General features: G+C 37.8%; 1 protein-coding gene across 12 annotated transcripts in view; it reads right to left on the bottom strand.

Annotated features, from left to right (window-relative positions):
• Positions 1 to 17,855, bottom strand: part of EIF4G3 (eukaryotic translation initiation factor 4 gamma 3) — a 390,751-nt gene that overhangs the window by 92,255 nt on the left and 280,641 nt on the right. For all 12 annotated transcript variants that reach the window (XM_060089107.1, XM_060089108.1, XM_060089099.1 and 9 more), the window contains one exon: positions 3,276 to 3,364. In XM_060089107.1, coding sequence (XP_059945090.1) covers positions 3,276 to 3,364 — 89 coding nt within the window. The remainder of the gene's footprint in view (positions 1 to 3,275; positions 3,365 to 17,855) is intronic.

Raw genomic sequence — 17,855 nt, forward strand, 5'->3', positions numbered from 1 at the left:
AAAATAAAAGACGAAAATGATTTATTTTTATAAAACATGGCAGAAAGTGAGGCTTTTTTTTTTTTTCCGGTACGCGGGCCTCTTCACTGCTGTGGCCTCTCCCACTGCGGAGCACAGGCTCCAGACGCGCAGGCTCAGCGGCCATGGCTCACGGGCCCAGCCGCTCCTCGGCATGTGGGATCCTCCCGGACCGGGGCACGAACCCATGTCCCCTGCATCGGCAGGCGGACTCCCAACCACCGTGCCACCAGGGAAGCCCAGTGAGGCATCTTTTATACTTTGAGAAGAAACTGATCTACCAAGTTTGGATCAAGAATTAGCAGCCTCACTTTTTCTTATTCTATACTCTACTACAGTCTAAACTCAAAACAACCTTGTAATACCACCTTATAATTAAGTATAGGTCATCAAGAAGATCTTTAATAATCTGGCATGTGAGTCTGTAAACGGTACTCAAACTTATTACAGAGCAGTATAACTACATTATACAATCATATAGAACTCTTATTATAGATCCTGTAAAATGTGAAAAAATGCTGTTTTAGAGGAAAAAATTTATTGAGTCATCTTCTCTGTACTTAAAACCACCAACAACAGACAATCTATTGGATATAAACAGAGGATGCATTACTTAGAAAGTCAATTTCTAACTGGAAAAAAAAGTATAAAGAAACCTGGTCCATGAATGACAAACCATAATTCAGAGCACGAAGAATCAATGAGGTGTCTGAGGCACATTATTAGAAGGGCTATTTTTCAAGAGAATCCACAAAAAAATTGCTGCATTAAATATTTATGATGATTATTTTTCCTTCAGCAGGATGGAGCTCTACTAAATTAGTTTGTAAATGTCTAACAGTTCTTCAGTTGTTTACCCAGAAAACCAGATGGAAAAAAGAAAACACTTTATTGGCCAGACTGTCAAAGCAGAAACTTTTATAGGAACTTACTAAAACAAGAATTTAGTTGACAAAACTGCCTGCTTAATGCACGAGTTTTTAAAGTGCTAGAAAATCAGATTGACAACTACATATGTAACAATCAATGAAATATCCTAAAAATTTAAAGTAAATTTTAGGATGCCCTGACTAACAATTTTAAGATGAATCATGCTTCAAGCTACCTTTCTAGGCTATAATTTAAAGAATTTGGTTAAGTATTGCAATGATGTAACAACTCAATATATAACCTAAAATACGCTGATAGCTAAAACACATTCTTTTAAAGGCTGAGAAAAATCTAAGAGAAGAAGACCTTGATGATCAGTGAAAAATGTAGACAGTGACAACCAATATTTACTAAACTACTCTAGTAAATGCTCAATTTTAGGAAAGACAAGGGAATAGGATTTCTGGAAAAAGTCTGTGTGCAAATGACCAAATACCTTCTTATTATGCTTGCAAACTATAAGGTTAAGAAAAAAGTGATTGGTTCAAAATGAGTTCAAACAGTTCTTCTGTATGAAGAATAACAATCTAAAGCAGGTTTTAGTAAACTATGGCCCGTGGGCCAAATCTGGCTCCTCACCTGTTTTTGTATAGTGTGCAAGGTAAGGATGGTTTTTACACTTGTAATGGTGCAAAAACATTTCAAAGAAGAATATTTTTTTGTTTTGTTTTGTTTTGTTTTTTGTTTTGTGGTATGCGGGCCTCTCACTGTTGTGGCCTCTCCCTTTGCGGAGCACAGGCTCCGGATGCGCAGGCTCAGCGGCCATGGCTCACGGGCCTAGCCGCTCCGTGGCATGTGGGATCTTCCTGGACCAGGGCACGAACCGGTGTCCCCTGCATTGGCAGGCGGACTCTCAACCACTGCGCCACCAGGGAAGCCCTCAAAGAAGAATATTTTATGATATGTGAATATTATATGAAATTCAAACTTCAATAAACTTTTACTGAAATACAGCCACTCATTCATTTGCACATTGTCTACGGTTGCTTTTGGGCTATAGCAGCAGAGTTGAGAAATTGTGACAGGGATCATATAGTCCACAAAGCCTGATAGTTACTTTACCATCTGGACCATTATAGGAAAAGTTGGTCAACCCCGACCTGAAGATGAGGATGAATACCTGGAGGCACAGGAATAGTGACCTACCCATTTAATATTCAATAATGATTTGAAAAATAGCCATAGGGCAAAGAAACACAAAGTATAATAGAACAAAGTGAATAAATAACAGCTGAATCTAAAGAGAAACCAGTCTGTGAAGCTCTCACAGCCATACCAGGAATGTATGTGATTCCCCTTGCCTCTGGAAGGTATTTTATTCTTTGTAGGAGCAACATTTTCTTGTTCAATTGCAAAAGGAGTGTAGCAACTATTTGCACCTCTATAACTTATTGCCAATTCTTACGCCCTGATAACCATAATGAAATCACTCCCATGAAACATTTTAGTGGTTGCTATGGGACTAACTGTGACATCAACAGAGCATCATGTATGAGCAATGACAGGACAGGGAGAAGTAACAAAGGCGTAATGTGAGCTGCCTGAAGCGGGTAAGAATTATAACTAGCTAGAAAAGTTTTATGAAATAAATGCATTTAAAGTTATTTTAAAGTAATTTCTACATTTTAATGTTATCATCTTAAACATTCAATGAAAATTATTTTAATAAAGTAGATGTAAGAAGAGCTCAAGAAGATAAAAGCAACATAGAGATTGTTTATATTACTCTTCATTAAAAGCTTCAGTACATAAGACTAAGGATACTGAGATTAGAGCCTATGAAATTGGTAGAGCACGCCTTAGGACTAAATCTGCTCTTGACTCTTCCTCACATCATGTCCTGGACCTGGTGTGTGGTATCCTACAGAGAAATCTAGCATGGCTTAGTTCAAATAGACAAACCATATGTGAAAAGTTATATTCCTGGGATGCAGGTAAAAGACAACAGGTTGAAAATCATTTTCCTTAAAATATGTATGATGATTTCCACCAGCACTGCTAAGAGGTATTTGCAAATAACCCTGTTTTTAAAAAACGAGATTAGTCTTCCCATCTGCTTAATATAAGGAAAAAAAGTAAACAATACTTATTTTTGCCACTTGAGAAGAGGTATTTTGAAGCAGAGACAAGAATTCAATGAAATTGAACACGCTATTAACAATCTTTAAAAAATTCTGTAAATGGATTAAAAACAAAATCAGACCCTGAGCTTGATATATTTGCTTGGAAAACAGTATCTCAAGGAAAAGTCGCAAACCCACACTTGTTTCAGGACATGGCACCACTGTTCTGAAGATGAGCTGACGAGATGTACTGCTGCCCCTTACCTCCGATTCTGCCTCTAACACCTCTTCACTGGTGCGGGTCCGATCTTTTGGTTTCTTCCACGTCTTTGGTGCAGTTATAGCTGTCTGAGCTGAAACAGAAAAGTAGACTGCCATTGCTTCCCACTGCAAAGTTTGGAAATATTAGGTCTAAATGATACCCATGTTCAAATTTAGCAGAAAAATAGAGGGCTTCCTCCACACTGAGGAGATAGATGGATGATAAAGTGAAGAACTGAGTAGCTGTGTGTGGCCCAAAGATTGCAATGGCAAATGTCTTAGGCACAAATTGGTCACATCAGTTCATATGGCCTTCAACCAGTGGCCTAAGTTCCTCCTATTTCATGGTTAGGCCATACTGAGGTACATAATTCAGTATGAGGTGAGTATCTATATAAGAAACTGCCCTACCAGCCAATTCTAGACTTGGGCCTGGTTCTACTGTTAATCAACTATGTGATCATAAGCAAGTCACACTTCTCAGGCACCAGCATATTCAACTATAAAGTATAAGAGTAAGATTAGAAGATATCTAAGGTTCCTTTAAGCCACAAAAATATTAAATTCCAGATTCTGTTTTTTTCTTAATGATTTTAAAAAAATTTTTATTTATTTTTGGCCGTGTTTTGGGTCTTCATTGCTGCGCACAGGCTTTCTCTAGTTGCGGCAAGTGGGGGCTACTCTTCGTTGTGGTGTGTGGGCTTCTCATTGCAGGGTCTTCTCTTGTTGCGGAGCACAGGCTCTAGGTGCACCGGCTTCATTAGTTGCAGCACATGGGCTCAGTAGTTGTGGCTCATGGGCTCTAGAGCGCAGGCTCAGTAGTTATGGTGCATGGGCTTAGGTGCTCTGAGGCATGTGGGAACTTCCTGGACTAGGGATGGAACCCGTGTCCCCTGTATTGGCAGGTGGATTCTTAACCACTGTGCAACCAGGGAAGTCCCCAGATTCTGTTTTAAAAAGCTTTCTAGGGACTTCCCTGGTGGTCCAGTGGGTAAGACTCGCATTCCCAATGCAGGCGGCCCAGGTTTGATCCCTGGTCGGGGAACTAGATCCCACATGCATGCCTCAACTAAGAGTCCACATGCCGCAGCAAAGATCCTGTGTGCCGCAACTAAGACCCGGAGCAGCCAAAAGAATTAAATAAATAAACAAACAAATAAATAGATAAAAAAGCTTTCTAGACACCAAAAGGATACTTTGATTCAGATTTCATTAGATAGGCAGCACTTCTACAACATTCATTTCTCACTTCACATCAATACTGCTGGCCTACCCTTTTATACTGCTGGGGTGAAAATTAAGGAAGAAACAGATAATTTTTTTTTCTTTTTGGCTGCGCCACACAGCTTGCCAGATCTTAGTTCCCACCCAGATCAGGGATCGAACCTGGGGCCCCAGCAGTGAGAACACCTAGTCACAACCACTGGACTGCCAGGGAATTCGCAGAAACATAATTTTTATTGAATTATTCTATTGTACCAGAAGTTTTGGATGGAAAGTTAAGCTTACAAAGGATTTTTAAAAATTTATTTGGCTTACAAATTCCACAAAATCATTCAACACTTGGATGTACAATTTAATGATAATTTAAACATCACACAGCAAATAGAATATATTAAAAGGATCCCACAAAAGGAATCAACACAAAGCTGAAGGGAACCATCTAATCTGATTCCTTATAGAAATAAAAGATCTCATTGAAACTAAACCAACTAATCTCTCTGGGGCAGGTTCAAATTTTTTTGGAAGAACAGTAGAATATAAACACTCACACTGGTCTGGGGAACAAGGAAAAGGAGACATTTAACCATCTTCTCAAAATTACTGCACCATCATAAAAATACCCTGTAAATCTCCTTTGTTACACACACCTCAAACCAATTTGTCTTTAGCCTTCCCTTCACAGACCATAAGGAACAATAAAGCATTATTAGACCAACTGTTATTCTTCCTTTGTGGCCTACCAAGGTAAATCATTTTCTCAAAGTATGGAACTCAGATTATGGTAACTATGGGTGGGTTTAAATTCGCTGTTGCCTCACAGTCTTATGATGAATATGTATATTCATGTATTCATGTATGTGGTATGTGGTGGTCTCTTTTCAATTTTTATGAATCTTCTGATTTTATATAACCAGTCCATTTTATATGCATCTCTCTGAAATGCTTCTGATTAATTCTGCATCCACAGAAGAATCCTTTTTAAGAGTTATAGAGAGTTTGAGGAAACTGTACATTTAAATTAACATTTTGTTTCATATATGCATGAATTCAGCTCTCATTTCCATTCATGGAAAAGGGGAAGACTACTTTCTGGAGGATTTGTTAAGATGAAACACAAACTCAGGAGTAGTTTCCTCTAAACAAAAAAAACAAAGATGTAGACAAACTTTTCCTTCAAAACTGTATCAAATGTACCCAACCCCAAAACATTAAACATTTCTTCCATGGGTAACATAACACATATAACATGCTTTTTAAAAATTAGCTACGTACACAGCAAGAACTGTTACTCTGTTCAAGTGGTTAAAGTTTTCATTTAAAGCAGTAATTCACAAAAAGAGCTGAGAGAAAGCACACACCTCTTTAGGAGATACTCAGTCCTTTAACAAACTGGACACAGATACACACCTAGTGTCTAGTGAGATTGTGATATACAAACCCTCTCCTACCATTACTGATGGAGACGTGCAGTAACCTTTGGTGTGCTACAGTAGGGAGAAGAAGAGGTAGGCGACAAGGGAGGGAGGAAGCAAGGGAGGGAGAGACACAGACAGAAACACCAACTGCCAGATTTAAAGGACAATTAATACCAAGTTAGCTAGAAGAAGGGAAGTAAATTTAACATACTGTCTCAGATTTGTTCTTTCCTTTCTAGTCCATTCCCAATGCCTATACCTTAATTAGGCCCTTACTACTGCACTGATTTAACAAGAGATAGTCTCAACTCACTGCCTAAATTTTCTTATTTTAACATATCATGTGCAATACTGCCTGAATTATGGCCTCTCTAAAGAATTGATTTAATTGGTTATTCTTCTACTTAAAATATTCCTTAAGGCATCATCCATAGTGCCAAGCAAGGCTAGGCACTTACACAGGCTAGGCATTCAAATTTGTTGACTGAACAAATGACAGCAGCTCTCTGTTGAAAGAGGTACTACCAACATTCCCAAGACAAAGACAAATTCTTTCCCCCTTGTCTTGCATTAAAGCACCACAGGAAAAGTGACAATCTCTGGATGAGATTCATAATTACCTGAATTTAGAGATGCCTAAAGGAGCCTCCCCAACTCTCCATAAAAATTCAACTCTTAGAGGCACACTGAATTTCTACTACATTAAAATACAGAAAAAGTAAATTCCAACATTAGAGCAATGCTATGATTTCAAGATTTTTGCAAATTTTTACGCTATTGGAAGGAAAATGTTTTCCCTCACAGCTCTTTTTATGAAATGACTAATATATAAATTCTGAAAAATATGAGGGACACAGACAAGTTTAATCACTGGGTTTTAATAAACAAACGGGATCAAGAAACTTGCACAAACCTCTTAGATAGCCTCATCCACCAGAGGGCAGACAGCAGAAGCAAGAACTACAATCCTGCAGCCTGTGGAACAAAAACCACATTCACAGAAAGATAGACAAGATGAAAAGGCAGAGGGCTATGAACCAGATGAAGGAACAAGATAAAACCCCAGAAAAACAACTAAATGAACTGGAGATAGGCAACCTTCCAGCAAAAGAATCCAGAATAATGACAGTGAAGATGATCCAGGACCTTGGAAAAAGAATGGAGGCAAAGATCGAGAAGATGAAAGAAATGTTTAACAAAGACCTAGAAGAATTAAAGAACAAACAGAGATGAACAAGACAATAACTGAAATGAAAAATACACTAGAAGGAATCAATAGCACAATAACTGAGGCAGAAGAACGGATAAGAGACCTGGAAGACAGAATGGTGGAATTCACTGCCACGGAACAGAATAAAGAAAAAAGAATGAAAAGAAATGAAGACAGCCTAAGAGATCTCTGGGATAGCATTAAACGCAGTAACATTCGCATTATAGGGGTCCCAGAAGGAGAAGAGAGAGAGAAAGGACCTGAGAAAATATTTGAAGAGATTATAATCGAAAACTTCCCTAACATGGGAAAGGAAATAGCCACCCAAGTCCAGGAAGAGCAGAGAGTCCCAGGCAGGATGAACCCCAGGAGAAACACGCCAAGACACATAGTAATCAAATTGGCAAAAATTAAAGAAAAAGAAAAATTATTGAAAGCAGCAAGGGAAAAACAACAAATAACATACAAGGGAACTCCCATGAGATTAACACCTGATTTCTCAGCAGAAACTCTACAAGCCAGAAGAGAGTGGCATGATACACTTAAAGTGATGAAAGGGAAGAACTGACAACCAAGATTACTCTACCCAGCAAGGATCTCATTCAGATTATATGGAGAAATCAAAAGCTTTACAGACAAGCAAAAGCTAAAAGAATTCAGCACCACCAAACCAGCTCTACAACAAATGCTAAAGGAACTTCTTTAAGTGGGAACCACAAGAGAAGAAAAGGACCTACAAAAACAAACCCAAAACAATTAAGAAAATGGTAACAGGAACATACATAACAATAATTACCTTAAATGTGAATGGATTAAATGCTCCAACCAAAAGACGCAGGCCTGCTGAATGGATACAAAAACAAGACCCATATATATGCTGTCTACAAGAGACCCACTTCAAACCTAGAGACACATACAGATGGAAAGTGAGGGGATGGAAAAAGATGTTCCATGCAAATGGAAATCAAAAGAAACCTGGAGTACCAATACTCATATCAGATAAAATAGACTTTAAAATAAAGAATGTTACAAGAGACAAGGAAGGACACTACATAATGATCAAGGGATCAATCCAAGAAGAAGATATAACAATTATAAATATATATGCACCCAACATATGAACAGCTCAATACATAAGGCAACTGCTAACAGCTATAAAAGACGAAATCGACAGTAACACAATAACATTGGGGGACTTTAACACCTCATTTACACCAATGGACAGATCATCCAGACAGAAAATTAATAAGGAAACACAAGCTTTAAATGACACAATAGATCAGATAGATTTAATTGATATTTATAGGACATTCCATCCAAAACCAGCAGATTACACTTTTTTCTCAAGTGCGCACAGAACATTCTCCAGGATAGATCACATCTTAGGTCACAAATCAAGCCTCAGTAAATTTAAGAAAATTGAAATCATATCAAGCATTCTTTTCTGACCACAATGCTATGAGATTAGAAATCAACTACAGGGGAAAAAAAAGTAAAAAACACAAACACATGGAGGCTAAACAATACGTTACTAAATAACCAAGAGGGGCTTCCCTGGTGGCGCAGTGGTTGAGAGTCCGCCTGCTGATGCAGGGGACACAGGTTCGTGCCCCGGTCCGGGAAGATCCCACATGCCGCAGAGCGGCTGGGCCCGTGAGCCATGGCCGCTGAGCCTGCGCGCCCGGAGCCTGTGCTCCGCAACGGGAGAGGCCACAGCAGTGAGAGGCCCGCACACTGCAAAAAAATAAAAATAAATAACCAAGAGATCACTGAAGAAATCAAAGAGGAAATCAAAAAATACCTAGAGATAAATGACAATGAAAACAAAACGATCCAAAATCTATGGGATGTGGCAAAAGCAGTTCTAAGAGAGAAGTTTATAGCTATACCAGCCTATCTCTAGAAACAAGAAAAATCTCAAATAAACAATCTAACCTTACACTTAAAGGAACTAGAGAAAGAACAAACAAAACCCCAAGTTAGCAGAAGGAAAGAAATCATAAAGATCAGAGCAGAAATAAATGAAATAGAAACAAAGAGAACAATAGCAAAGATCAATAAAACTAAAATCTGGTTCTTCGAGAAGATAAACGAAATTGATAAACCATTAGCCAGACTCATCAAGAAAAAGAGGGAGAGGACTCAAATATATGAAATTAGAAATGAAAAGGAGAAGTTACAACAGACACTGCAGAAATACAAAGCATCCTAAGAGACTACTACAAGCAACTCTATGCCCATAAAATGGACAATCTGGAAGAAATGGACAAATTCTTAGAAAGGTATAACCTTCCAAGATTGAACCAGGAAGAAATAGAAAATATGAACAGACCAATCACAAGTAATGAAATTGAAACTGTGATTAAAAATCTTTCAACAGGGCTTCCCTGGTAGCGCAGTGGTTGAGAGTCCGCCTGCCGATGCAGGGGACACAGGTTCGTGCCCCGGTCCAGGAAGATCCCACATGCCGTGGAGCGGCTGGGCCTGTGAGCCAGGGCCACTGAGCCTGCATGTCCGGAGCCTGTGCTCCGCAACGGGAGAGGCCACAACAGTGAGAGGCCCAGGTACCGCAAAAAAAAAAAAAAAAAAATCTTCCAACAAACAAAAGTCCAGGACCAGGTGGCTTCACAGGTGAATTCTATCAAACATTTAGAGACGAGCTAACATCCATCCTTCTCAAACTCTTCCTAAAAATTGCAGAGGAAGGAACACTCCCAAACTCTTTCTATGAGGCCACCATCACCCTGATACCAAAACCAGACAAAGACACTACAAAGAAAGAAAATTACAGACCAATATTACTGATGAATATATATGCAAAAATCCTCAACAAAATACTAGCAAAAAGAATCCAACAACTTATTAAAAGGATCATACACCATGATCAAATGGGATTCATCCCAGGGTTGCAAGGATTCTTCAATATATGCAAATCAATCAATGTGATACACCATATTAACAAATTGAAGAATAAAAACCATATGATCATCTCAATAGATGCAGAAAAGGCTTTTGACAAAATTCAACACCGATTTATGATAAAAACTCTACAGAAAGTGGGCATAGAGGGAACCTACCTCAACATAATAAAAGCCATATATGACAGACCCACAGCAAACATCATTCTCAATGGTGAAAAACTGAAAGCATTTCCTCTAAGATCAGGAACAAGACAAGATGTCCACTCTCACCACCATTATTCAACATAGTCTTGGAAGTCCTAGCCACGGCAATCAGAGAAGAAAAAGAAATAAAAGGAATACAAATTGGAAAAGGAGAAGTAAAACTGTCACTGTTTGCAGATGACATGATACTACACAGAGAGAATCCTAAAGATGCCACCAGAAAACTACTAGAGCTAATCAATGAATTTGGTAAAGTTGCAGGTCACAAAATTAATACACAGAAATCTCTTGCATTCCTATACACTAATGATGAAAAATCTGAAAGAGAAATTAAGGAAACACTCCCATTTACCATTGCAACAAAAAGAATAAAATACCTAGGAATAAACCTACCTAAGCAGGCAAAAGACCTGTATGCAGAAAACTACAAGACATTGATGAAAGGAATTAAAGATGATACCAACAGATGGAGAGATATACCATGTTCTTGGATTGGAAGAATCAACATTGTGAAAATGACTATACTACCCAAAGCAATCTACAGATTCAATGCAATCCCTATCAAATTACCAATGGCATTTTTTATGGAACTAGAACAAAAAATCTTAAAATTTGTATGCAGACACAAAAGACCCCAAATAGCCAAAGCAGTCTTGAGGGAAAAAAACGGAGCTGGAGGAATCAGACTCCCTGACTTCAGACTATACTAACTACAAAGCTACAGTAATCAAGACAATATGGTACTGGCACAAAAACAGAAATATAGATCAATGGAACAAGATAGAAAGCCCAGAGATAAACCCACACACCTATGGTCAACTAATCTATGACAAAGGAGGCAAGGATATACAATGGAGAAAAAACAGTCTCTTCGATAATTGGTGCTGGGAAAACTGGACAGCTACATGTAAAAGAATGAAATTAGAACACTCCCTAACACCATACACAAAAATAAACTCAAAATGGATTAAAGACCTAAATGTAAGACCAGACACTATAAAACTCCTACAGGAAAACATAGAACACTCTTTGACATAAATCACAGCAAGATCTTTTTTAACCTACCGCCTAGAGTAATGGAAATAAAAACAAAAATAAACAAATGGGACCTCATGAAACTTAAAAGCTTTTGCACAGCAAAGGAAACCATAAACAAGACAAAAATACAACACTCAGAATTTTCTCGAGAGAAAATATCTGCAAATGAAGCAACTGACAAAGGATTAATCTCCAAAATATATAAACAGCTCATGCAGCTCAATATTAAAAAAACAAACAACCCAATCCAAAAATGGGCAAAATACCTAAATAGACATTTCTCCAAAGAAGACATACAGATGGCCAAGAAGCACATGAAAAGCTGCTCAACATCACTAATTATTAGTGAAATGCAAATCAAAACCACAATGAGGTATCACCTCACACCAGTCAGAATGGGCATCATCAGAAAATCTACAAACAACAAATGCTGGAGAGGGTGTGGAGAAACGGGAACCCTCTTGCACTGTTGGTGGGAATGTAAATTAATACAGCCACTATGGAGAACAGTATGGAGGCTCCTTCAAAAACTAAAAATAGAATTACCATAGGACCCAGCAATCCCACTACTAGGCATATACCCTGAGAAAACCATAATTCAAAAAGACACATGCACCCCAATGTTCATCGCAGCACTATTTACAATAGCCAGGTCATGGAAGCAATGTAAATGTCCATCGACAGACGACTGGATAAAAAAGATGTGGTATATATATGTACAATGGAATATTACTCAGCCATAAAAAGGAACGAAATTGGGTCATTTGTAGAGACTTGGATGGATCTAGAGATTGTCATACAGAGTGAAGTAAGTCAGAAAGAGAAAAACAAATATCGTATATTAACGCATCTATGTGGAACCTAGGAAAATGGTACAGATGAACCAGTTTGCAGGGCAGAAATTGAGACACAGATGTAGAGAACCAAGGGGGGAAATGGGGCGGGGGGGGTGTTGGTAAAAAAAAGGAAAAGAATTCTTTTTTACACTTCAAAAAGTTTAACATACTCCGAAATAGGAAAATCTACAGAGACAGAGAGCAAATTAGTGGTTGTCAGAGGCTAGGTGGGAGAATGGGAATTACTGCTAGTGTGGGTACAGGGCTTCTTTTTTGCACGATGAAAATATTCTGGAAGTAGACAGTGGTGATGATTGCACAACTCTGTGAATGTACTATAAGCCACTAAATTGTACACTTTAAACATGTGAATTTTATGGTATGCGAATTACATCTCAATAAACACATTATTTTAGAAAAATTAAAAAAAACAAAACAAAACAAACGGGACTACATCAAACTAAAAAGCTCCTGCACAGCAAAGGAAACCATCATCAAAGTGAAAAAGCCAACTGACTAAATGGGAGAAGATATTTGCAAATCATATATCCAATAAGGGGTTAATATCCAAAATATATAAAGAACTCATACAACTCAACCACAAAAAAACAAACAAATCGATTTAAAAAATGGGCAGAGGATCTGAATAGGCATTTTCCCAAAGACAATATACAGATGGCCAACAGGTACGTGAAATATGTTCAACATCACTTATTATCAGGAAAATGCAAATCCAAACCACAATGAGATATCAACCACACCTGTCAGAATGGCTACTATCGAAAAGACAAGAAATAACAGATGTTGGAGAGGATGTGGAGAAAAGGGAACCTTTGTACACTCTTTACACTTGTTGGGACTGTAAATTGTTGCAGCTGCTATAGGAAATAGTACAGAGATTCCTCAAAAAACTAAGAATTGAGCTACCACACAACCAAGCTATTCCACTACTGGGTATTTATCTGAAGAATTTGGAAACACTAACTTAAAAAGATATATACACCCCTGTGTTTAATGCAGCATTATTTACAACAGTCATGGTATGGAAACAACGTTAAGTGTCCACTTACAGATGAATGGAAAAAGAAGATGTGGGGTGTGTGTACACACACACACACACACACAGAACGGAATACTACCCAGCTATAAAAAATAATGAAATCCTACCATTTGTGACAACATGGATGGACCTTGAAGGCACTATGCTAAGTGAAATAGTCAGACAGAAAAAGACAAATACTGAATGGTTTCACTCATATATTTGGAATATAAAATAAACAAACAAAATAAAATCAAAACAAACTCACAGAGGGCTTCCCTGGTGGCGCACTGGTTGAGAGTTCGCCTGCCGATGCAGGGGACACGGGTTTGCGTCCCGGTCTGGGAGGATCCCGCATGCCGTGGAGCGGCTGGGCCCGTGAGCCATGGCCGCTGAGCCTGCGCGTCCGGAGCCTGTGCTCCGCAACGGGAGAGGCCACAACAGTGAGAGGCCCGCGTACCGCAATTAAAAAAAAACAAAAACAAAAACAGAAACAAACTCACAGATACAGAGAACAGGTTAGTGGTCACCAAAGGGGAAAGGAGGTGGGAAAAATGAGTGAAGGGGGTCAACTGTACGGTGACAGACTGTAACTCGATTTGTGGTGGTGATCACTCTGTAGTGTATACAGTGGTAGAACTATAATGCTGTGCACCTGAAACTTACATACTTAAAAAGAAAAAAAAAAGGATACTTTACTACTAGTAAGGGAAGGTCTCAAGTGCATTGTCACAGGGTTGTACATAAGGAGTAGAACGTTTCAATAATGGAAAGAGTGCAAGGTCCCACTCTTAACACCCAGTTCCAATCCTTTCTCATTCCTGTCTCCCAGCCCCAATGTTTTATTTTTTTCCCCACCCGGCTTTGAAATCCTAAAAGCTGGCAATAAATTATTCTGATTATATCATATTCAAGAATTTTGTCTAGAGTTTCTTGAAGTTGGGGATATTATTCTGTCCTTTTGTTCTTCCACAGATCCTTGTGAGAATCTAGTAAAATATGATGATTTATTTAAGGAACGGGGTAGAGCAAAGAAGAAACCCAGGTGAGAGAAGGATTAAGTTTTTACCATGGAGATGTAAATAAACTAGAAAAGAATAATTATGGTGATAAAATATGTAAGAATGATAGGGTCATTAAGAAATGTCAAAGAAAAGAAACACTAGAGTCTAAGTCTGCCAGTGTTTTTCCAGCATCTTCTCAGGTGTTGCTATTTGATATGGATGGATGGATTGGTAATTATGCTCCCAGTGTGTTAAAAATAGGCTTTCTGCTCTATGACTGCTTTACAGAAGCTTAAATAGTATAAGCTAGTCTCCCCAGGGCCTAGCACTGAAACCAAAAATGTAAGTATAATAAAATAATGAGTCTAGACTTAAATTCTACCAAAAATATACATCTATAACACAATTTAAAAGTTTTTACTTCCAGCTTTAACATTAAACATCATCATAGTAACAGTCAAATCATAGGTTTATTAATTTTATTGATGTTCTCAGTAACTACCTTTCAGTTTTATGGTTCTTTTTTTCCCTATTGTGTCCCTGTTTTCTATAATTGATATATAAAATTATAAGATATTTAAAGTGTACATCGTGATTTAATATATGCATACACATACATTGTGAAAGGATTCCCCTCATCTAGTTAATTAACACATCCATCATCTTACATATTTATCTTTTTTTCTTGGTGAGAACATTTAAGATCTATTCTCTTAGCAAATTTCAGTTATACAATAAATACAGTGTTATAAACTATAGTCACCATGTTTTACATTAGATCTCAGACCTCATTCATCTTATATAATTTGTTCAGTTAATAGTTTCTTCAGATGGAAGCTGAGGTCAATAATTTGAGACCATTTTCTTTTCTAATATGGGCATTTAGTGGTGTCAACTGCCACCCAAGTACTATCCTAGCAGTGTGGTAGGGAGAATAATGTACCGCCAAAGATATCCACGTCCCAATCCCTGGACCTTGTGAATATGCTACCTGACGTGACAAAAGTGACTTTGCAGATGTGATTAAGTTAAGGGATCTTGACACGGAGACTATTATCCTGGATTAACCCAATGGATTCAATGTGATCAAAAGTGTCCTTACAAGTGGGAGGGAGGCAGGAGAATTGAAGAGATAAGAAGATGCTATGCGGCTGGCTTTCAAGATGGAGGACAGGGCTCCAAGCCAAGGAATACATGTATCTCTGAAATATGGAAAAAGAGAACAGATTCTCTCATAAAGCTTCCAGAAGAAACACAGACCTGTTGATATCTTGATTTTAGTCCAGTGAAACCAGTTTGGGACTTCTGACCTCTCAAATTATGGTGATTTGTTATAGCAACAACAGGAAAAGGCCACAACCACAAATTTTGACTTGGGTTTTCATTTGTTTCAAAATATTTTATATTGATAATTTCCCTTTTGATATCTTCTTTGACTCTTGGGTTATTTACAAGTGTGTTATTTAGTTTCTAAATATTTGAGGGATTTTTCCTGAGATACTTTTCTTGCTGATTTCTAATTTAATTCCACTGTGGTCAGAGAATATACCTGCTTTGGCTTGAATCCTTTGAAATTTATTAAGACTTGTTTTATGACCCGCAATATCGTCTATCTGGGCAAATTTGACATTTGCACTTCTGTATCTGCTGTTTGACTGTTTAATGAGGTCAAGTTGGTTGTGCTGTTTAAGCCTTCTATAGCCTCTCTAATTTTCTTTCTACTGGTTCTATCAATTATGTTTTTCTAATTACGTCAAATCCGTGTCACTACTTTTTTTTTTTTTTTTTTTTTTGGCGGTATGCGGGCCTCTCACTGCTGTGGCCTCCCCCGTCGCAGAGCACAGGCTCCGGACGCGCAGGCTCCAGACGTGCAGGCTCAGCGGCCATGGCTCACGGGCCCAGCCGCTCCGCGGCATATGGGATCCTCCCAGACCTGGGCACGAACCCGTATCCCCTGCATCGGCAGGCGGACTCTCAACCACTTGCGCCACCAGGGAGGCCCTCATTACTTTTTGATTATGTGAAATGCAGTTATAATAAATGTACTTAAAAGTTATTTAATGATTTTCTATGCTAATTTTAATAACTATGTCAGTAATAAATCAGTTTTGATTATTTTTCTCCTCATTGTGGGTCACATATTTTCATGGCTTCACTGGTTAATTCTAGCAAACATTTGAGGAAGAAACAGTATCAATTCTACAAACTCTTCCAGAATACTGAAGAAGAGGGACTACTTATCAATTCATTCTATGAGGTCAGCATTACCATATACCCAAATATGCAAACTGCCATAAAAAGATATGCCAGTATCACTCATGAACTTAGATGCAAAAAAAAAACCCTAAATAAAATTTTAGCAAATCAAATTCAACAATACATGAAAAGAGAAATACCTCATGACCAAGTTTTAACCCAGGAAAGCAAAGTTGGTTTAATATTCAAATATCAAGTAACTAATAAACAAAAAAAAGAAAGCTATGATTGTCTCAAGAAATGCAGGAAAAAAACTGATAAAATCCAACATGTATTCCTGATTGAAATAACAAATTTCTCAGCAAACTAGGAATATAAAAAGAACTTCTTCAACCAGAGAATTCAAACCCCTACAGTTAGTATCACACTTAATGGTGAAAGACTGAAAGCTTTCTCAGATCAAGAAAAAGACAAGAATGTTTACTTTCACCACTTTCTTTCAACATTGTACTGGAGGTTCTAGCTAGTGTAGTAAGTCAAGAAAAAGAAAGAAAAGGTGCATCCAGTTAGAAATGAAGTAAAACTGTCTTTCTTCAGAAATGACATATTTACATAGAAAATCCAAAGGAATCTCTACAAAAATGCTAATAAAGCTAGTAAGTGAATTTTAGCAAGGTTGCAGGATATGAGATGAAAAAGTCTACTGTACTCCAATATGTTAAACTGAAATAAAAAATGCCATTTACAGTAGCCATCCAGATATATGAACCTGACAAAATTATAAAAGCCCTGTATATTAAAAACTTCAAAATATTCCTGAGAGAATTAAAGAAGACAGACTTACATGTCAAAATATATCATGTTCATGGGTCAGAAGACTCAATATCGTAAGACATCAATTTTATCTGTAGATTTAACACAAACCCAATCAAATTCCAATAGGTTTTGTAGAAAAAAACTGCAGAAAAAAACTGATTCTACAATTAACATAGAAAAGCAAAGGACCCAGAATGGCCAAAACAATTTTGAAAATGAAGAATAAAGTTGAAGGACTTAGTGCTATCTGATGTCAAGAGTTATTACGAGCCTCAGTCATCATGACAGTGTGGTACTGGCATCAAGAAAGATGACTAGATCAATGAAAAAAATAGAGAAATCAGAAACAGACCCACATATAACACGCACAACATATTTTTGGAAAAGCTGTAAAGGAAATTTACCAGAAAACGGGTAGCCTGAAATTCTCGTACATTGCTGGTGGGGATATAAAATGGCACAAATACTTGGAAAATGTCTTGCAGTTTCTTAAAAAAAAATGAATATACACTTAAATATGACCCAGTCATTCCACTCCTTGTTATTTACTCAAGAGAAATCACAGCATATGTCCATACAAAGTCTTACACACGGATGTTCACAGCAATTTTATTTGTGACAGCCTCAAACTGGAAATAACCCAAATGTCCACCAATAGGTGAACCAATTGTGCTGCGGAT

Source organism: Mesoplodon densirostris, chromosome 2 (assembly GCF_025265405.1).
Source record: "Mesoplodon densirostris isolate mMesDen1 chromosome 2, mMesDen1 primary haplotype, whole genome shotgun sequence".
In the NCBI taxonomy this organism is placed as follows: Eukaryota; Metazoa; Chordata; class Mammalia; order Artiodactyla; family Ziphiidae; genus Mesoplodon; species Mesoplodon densirostris.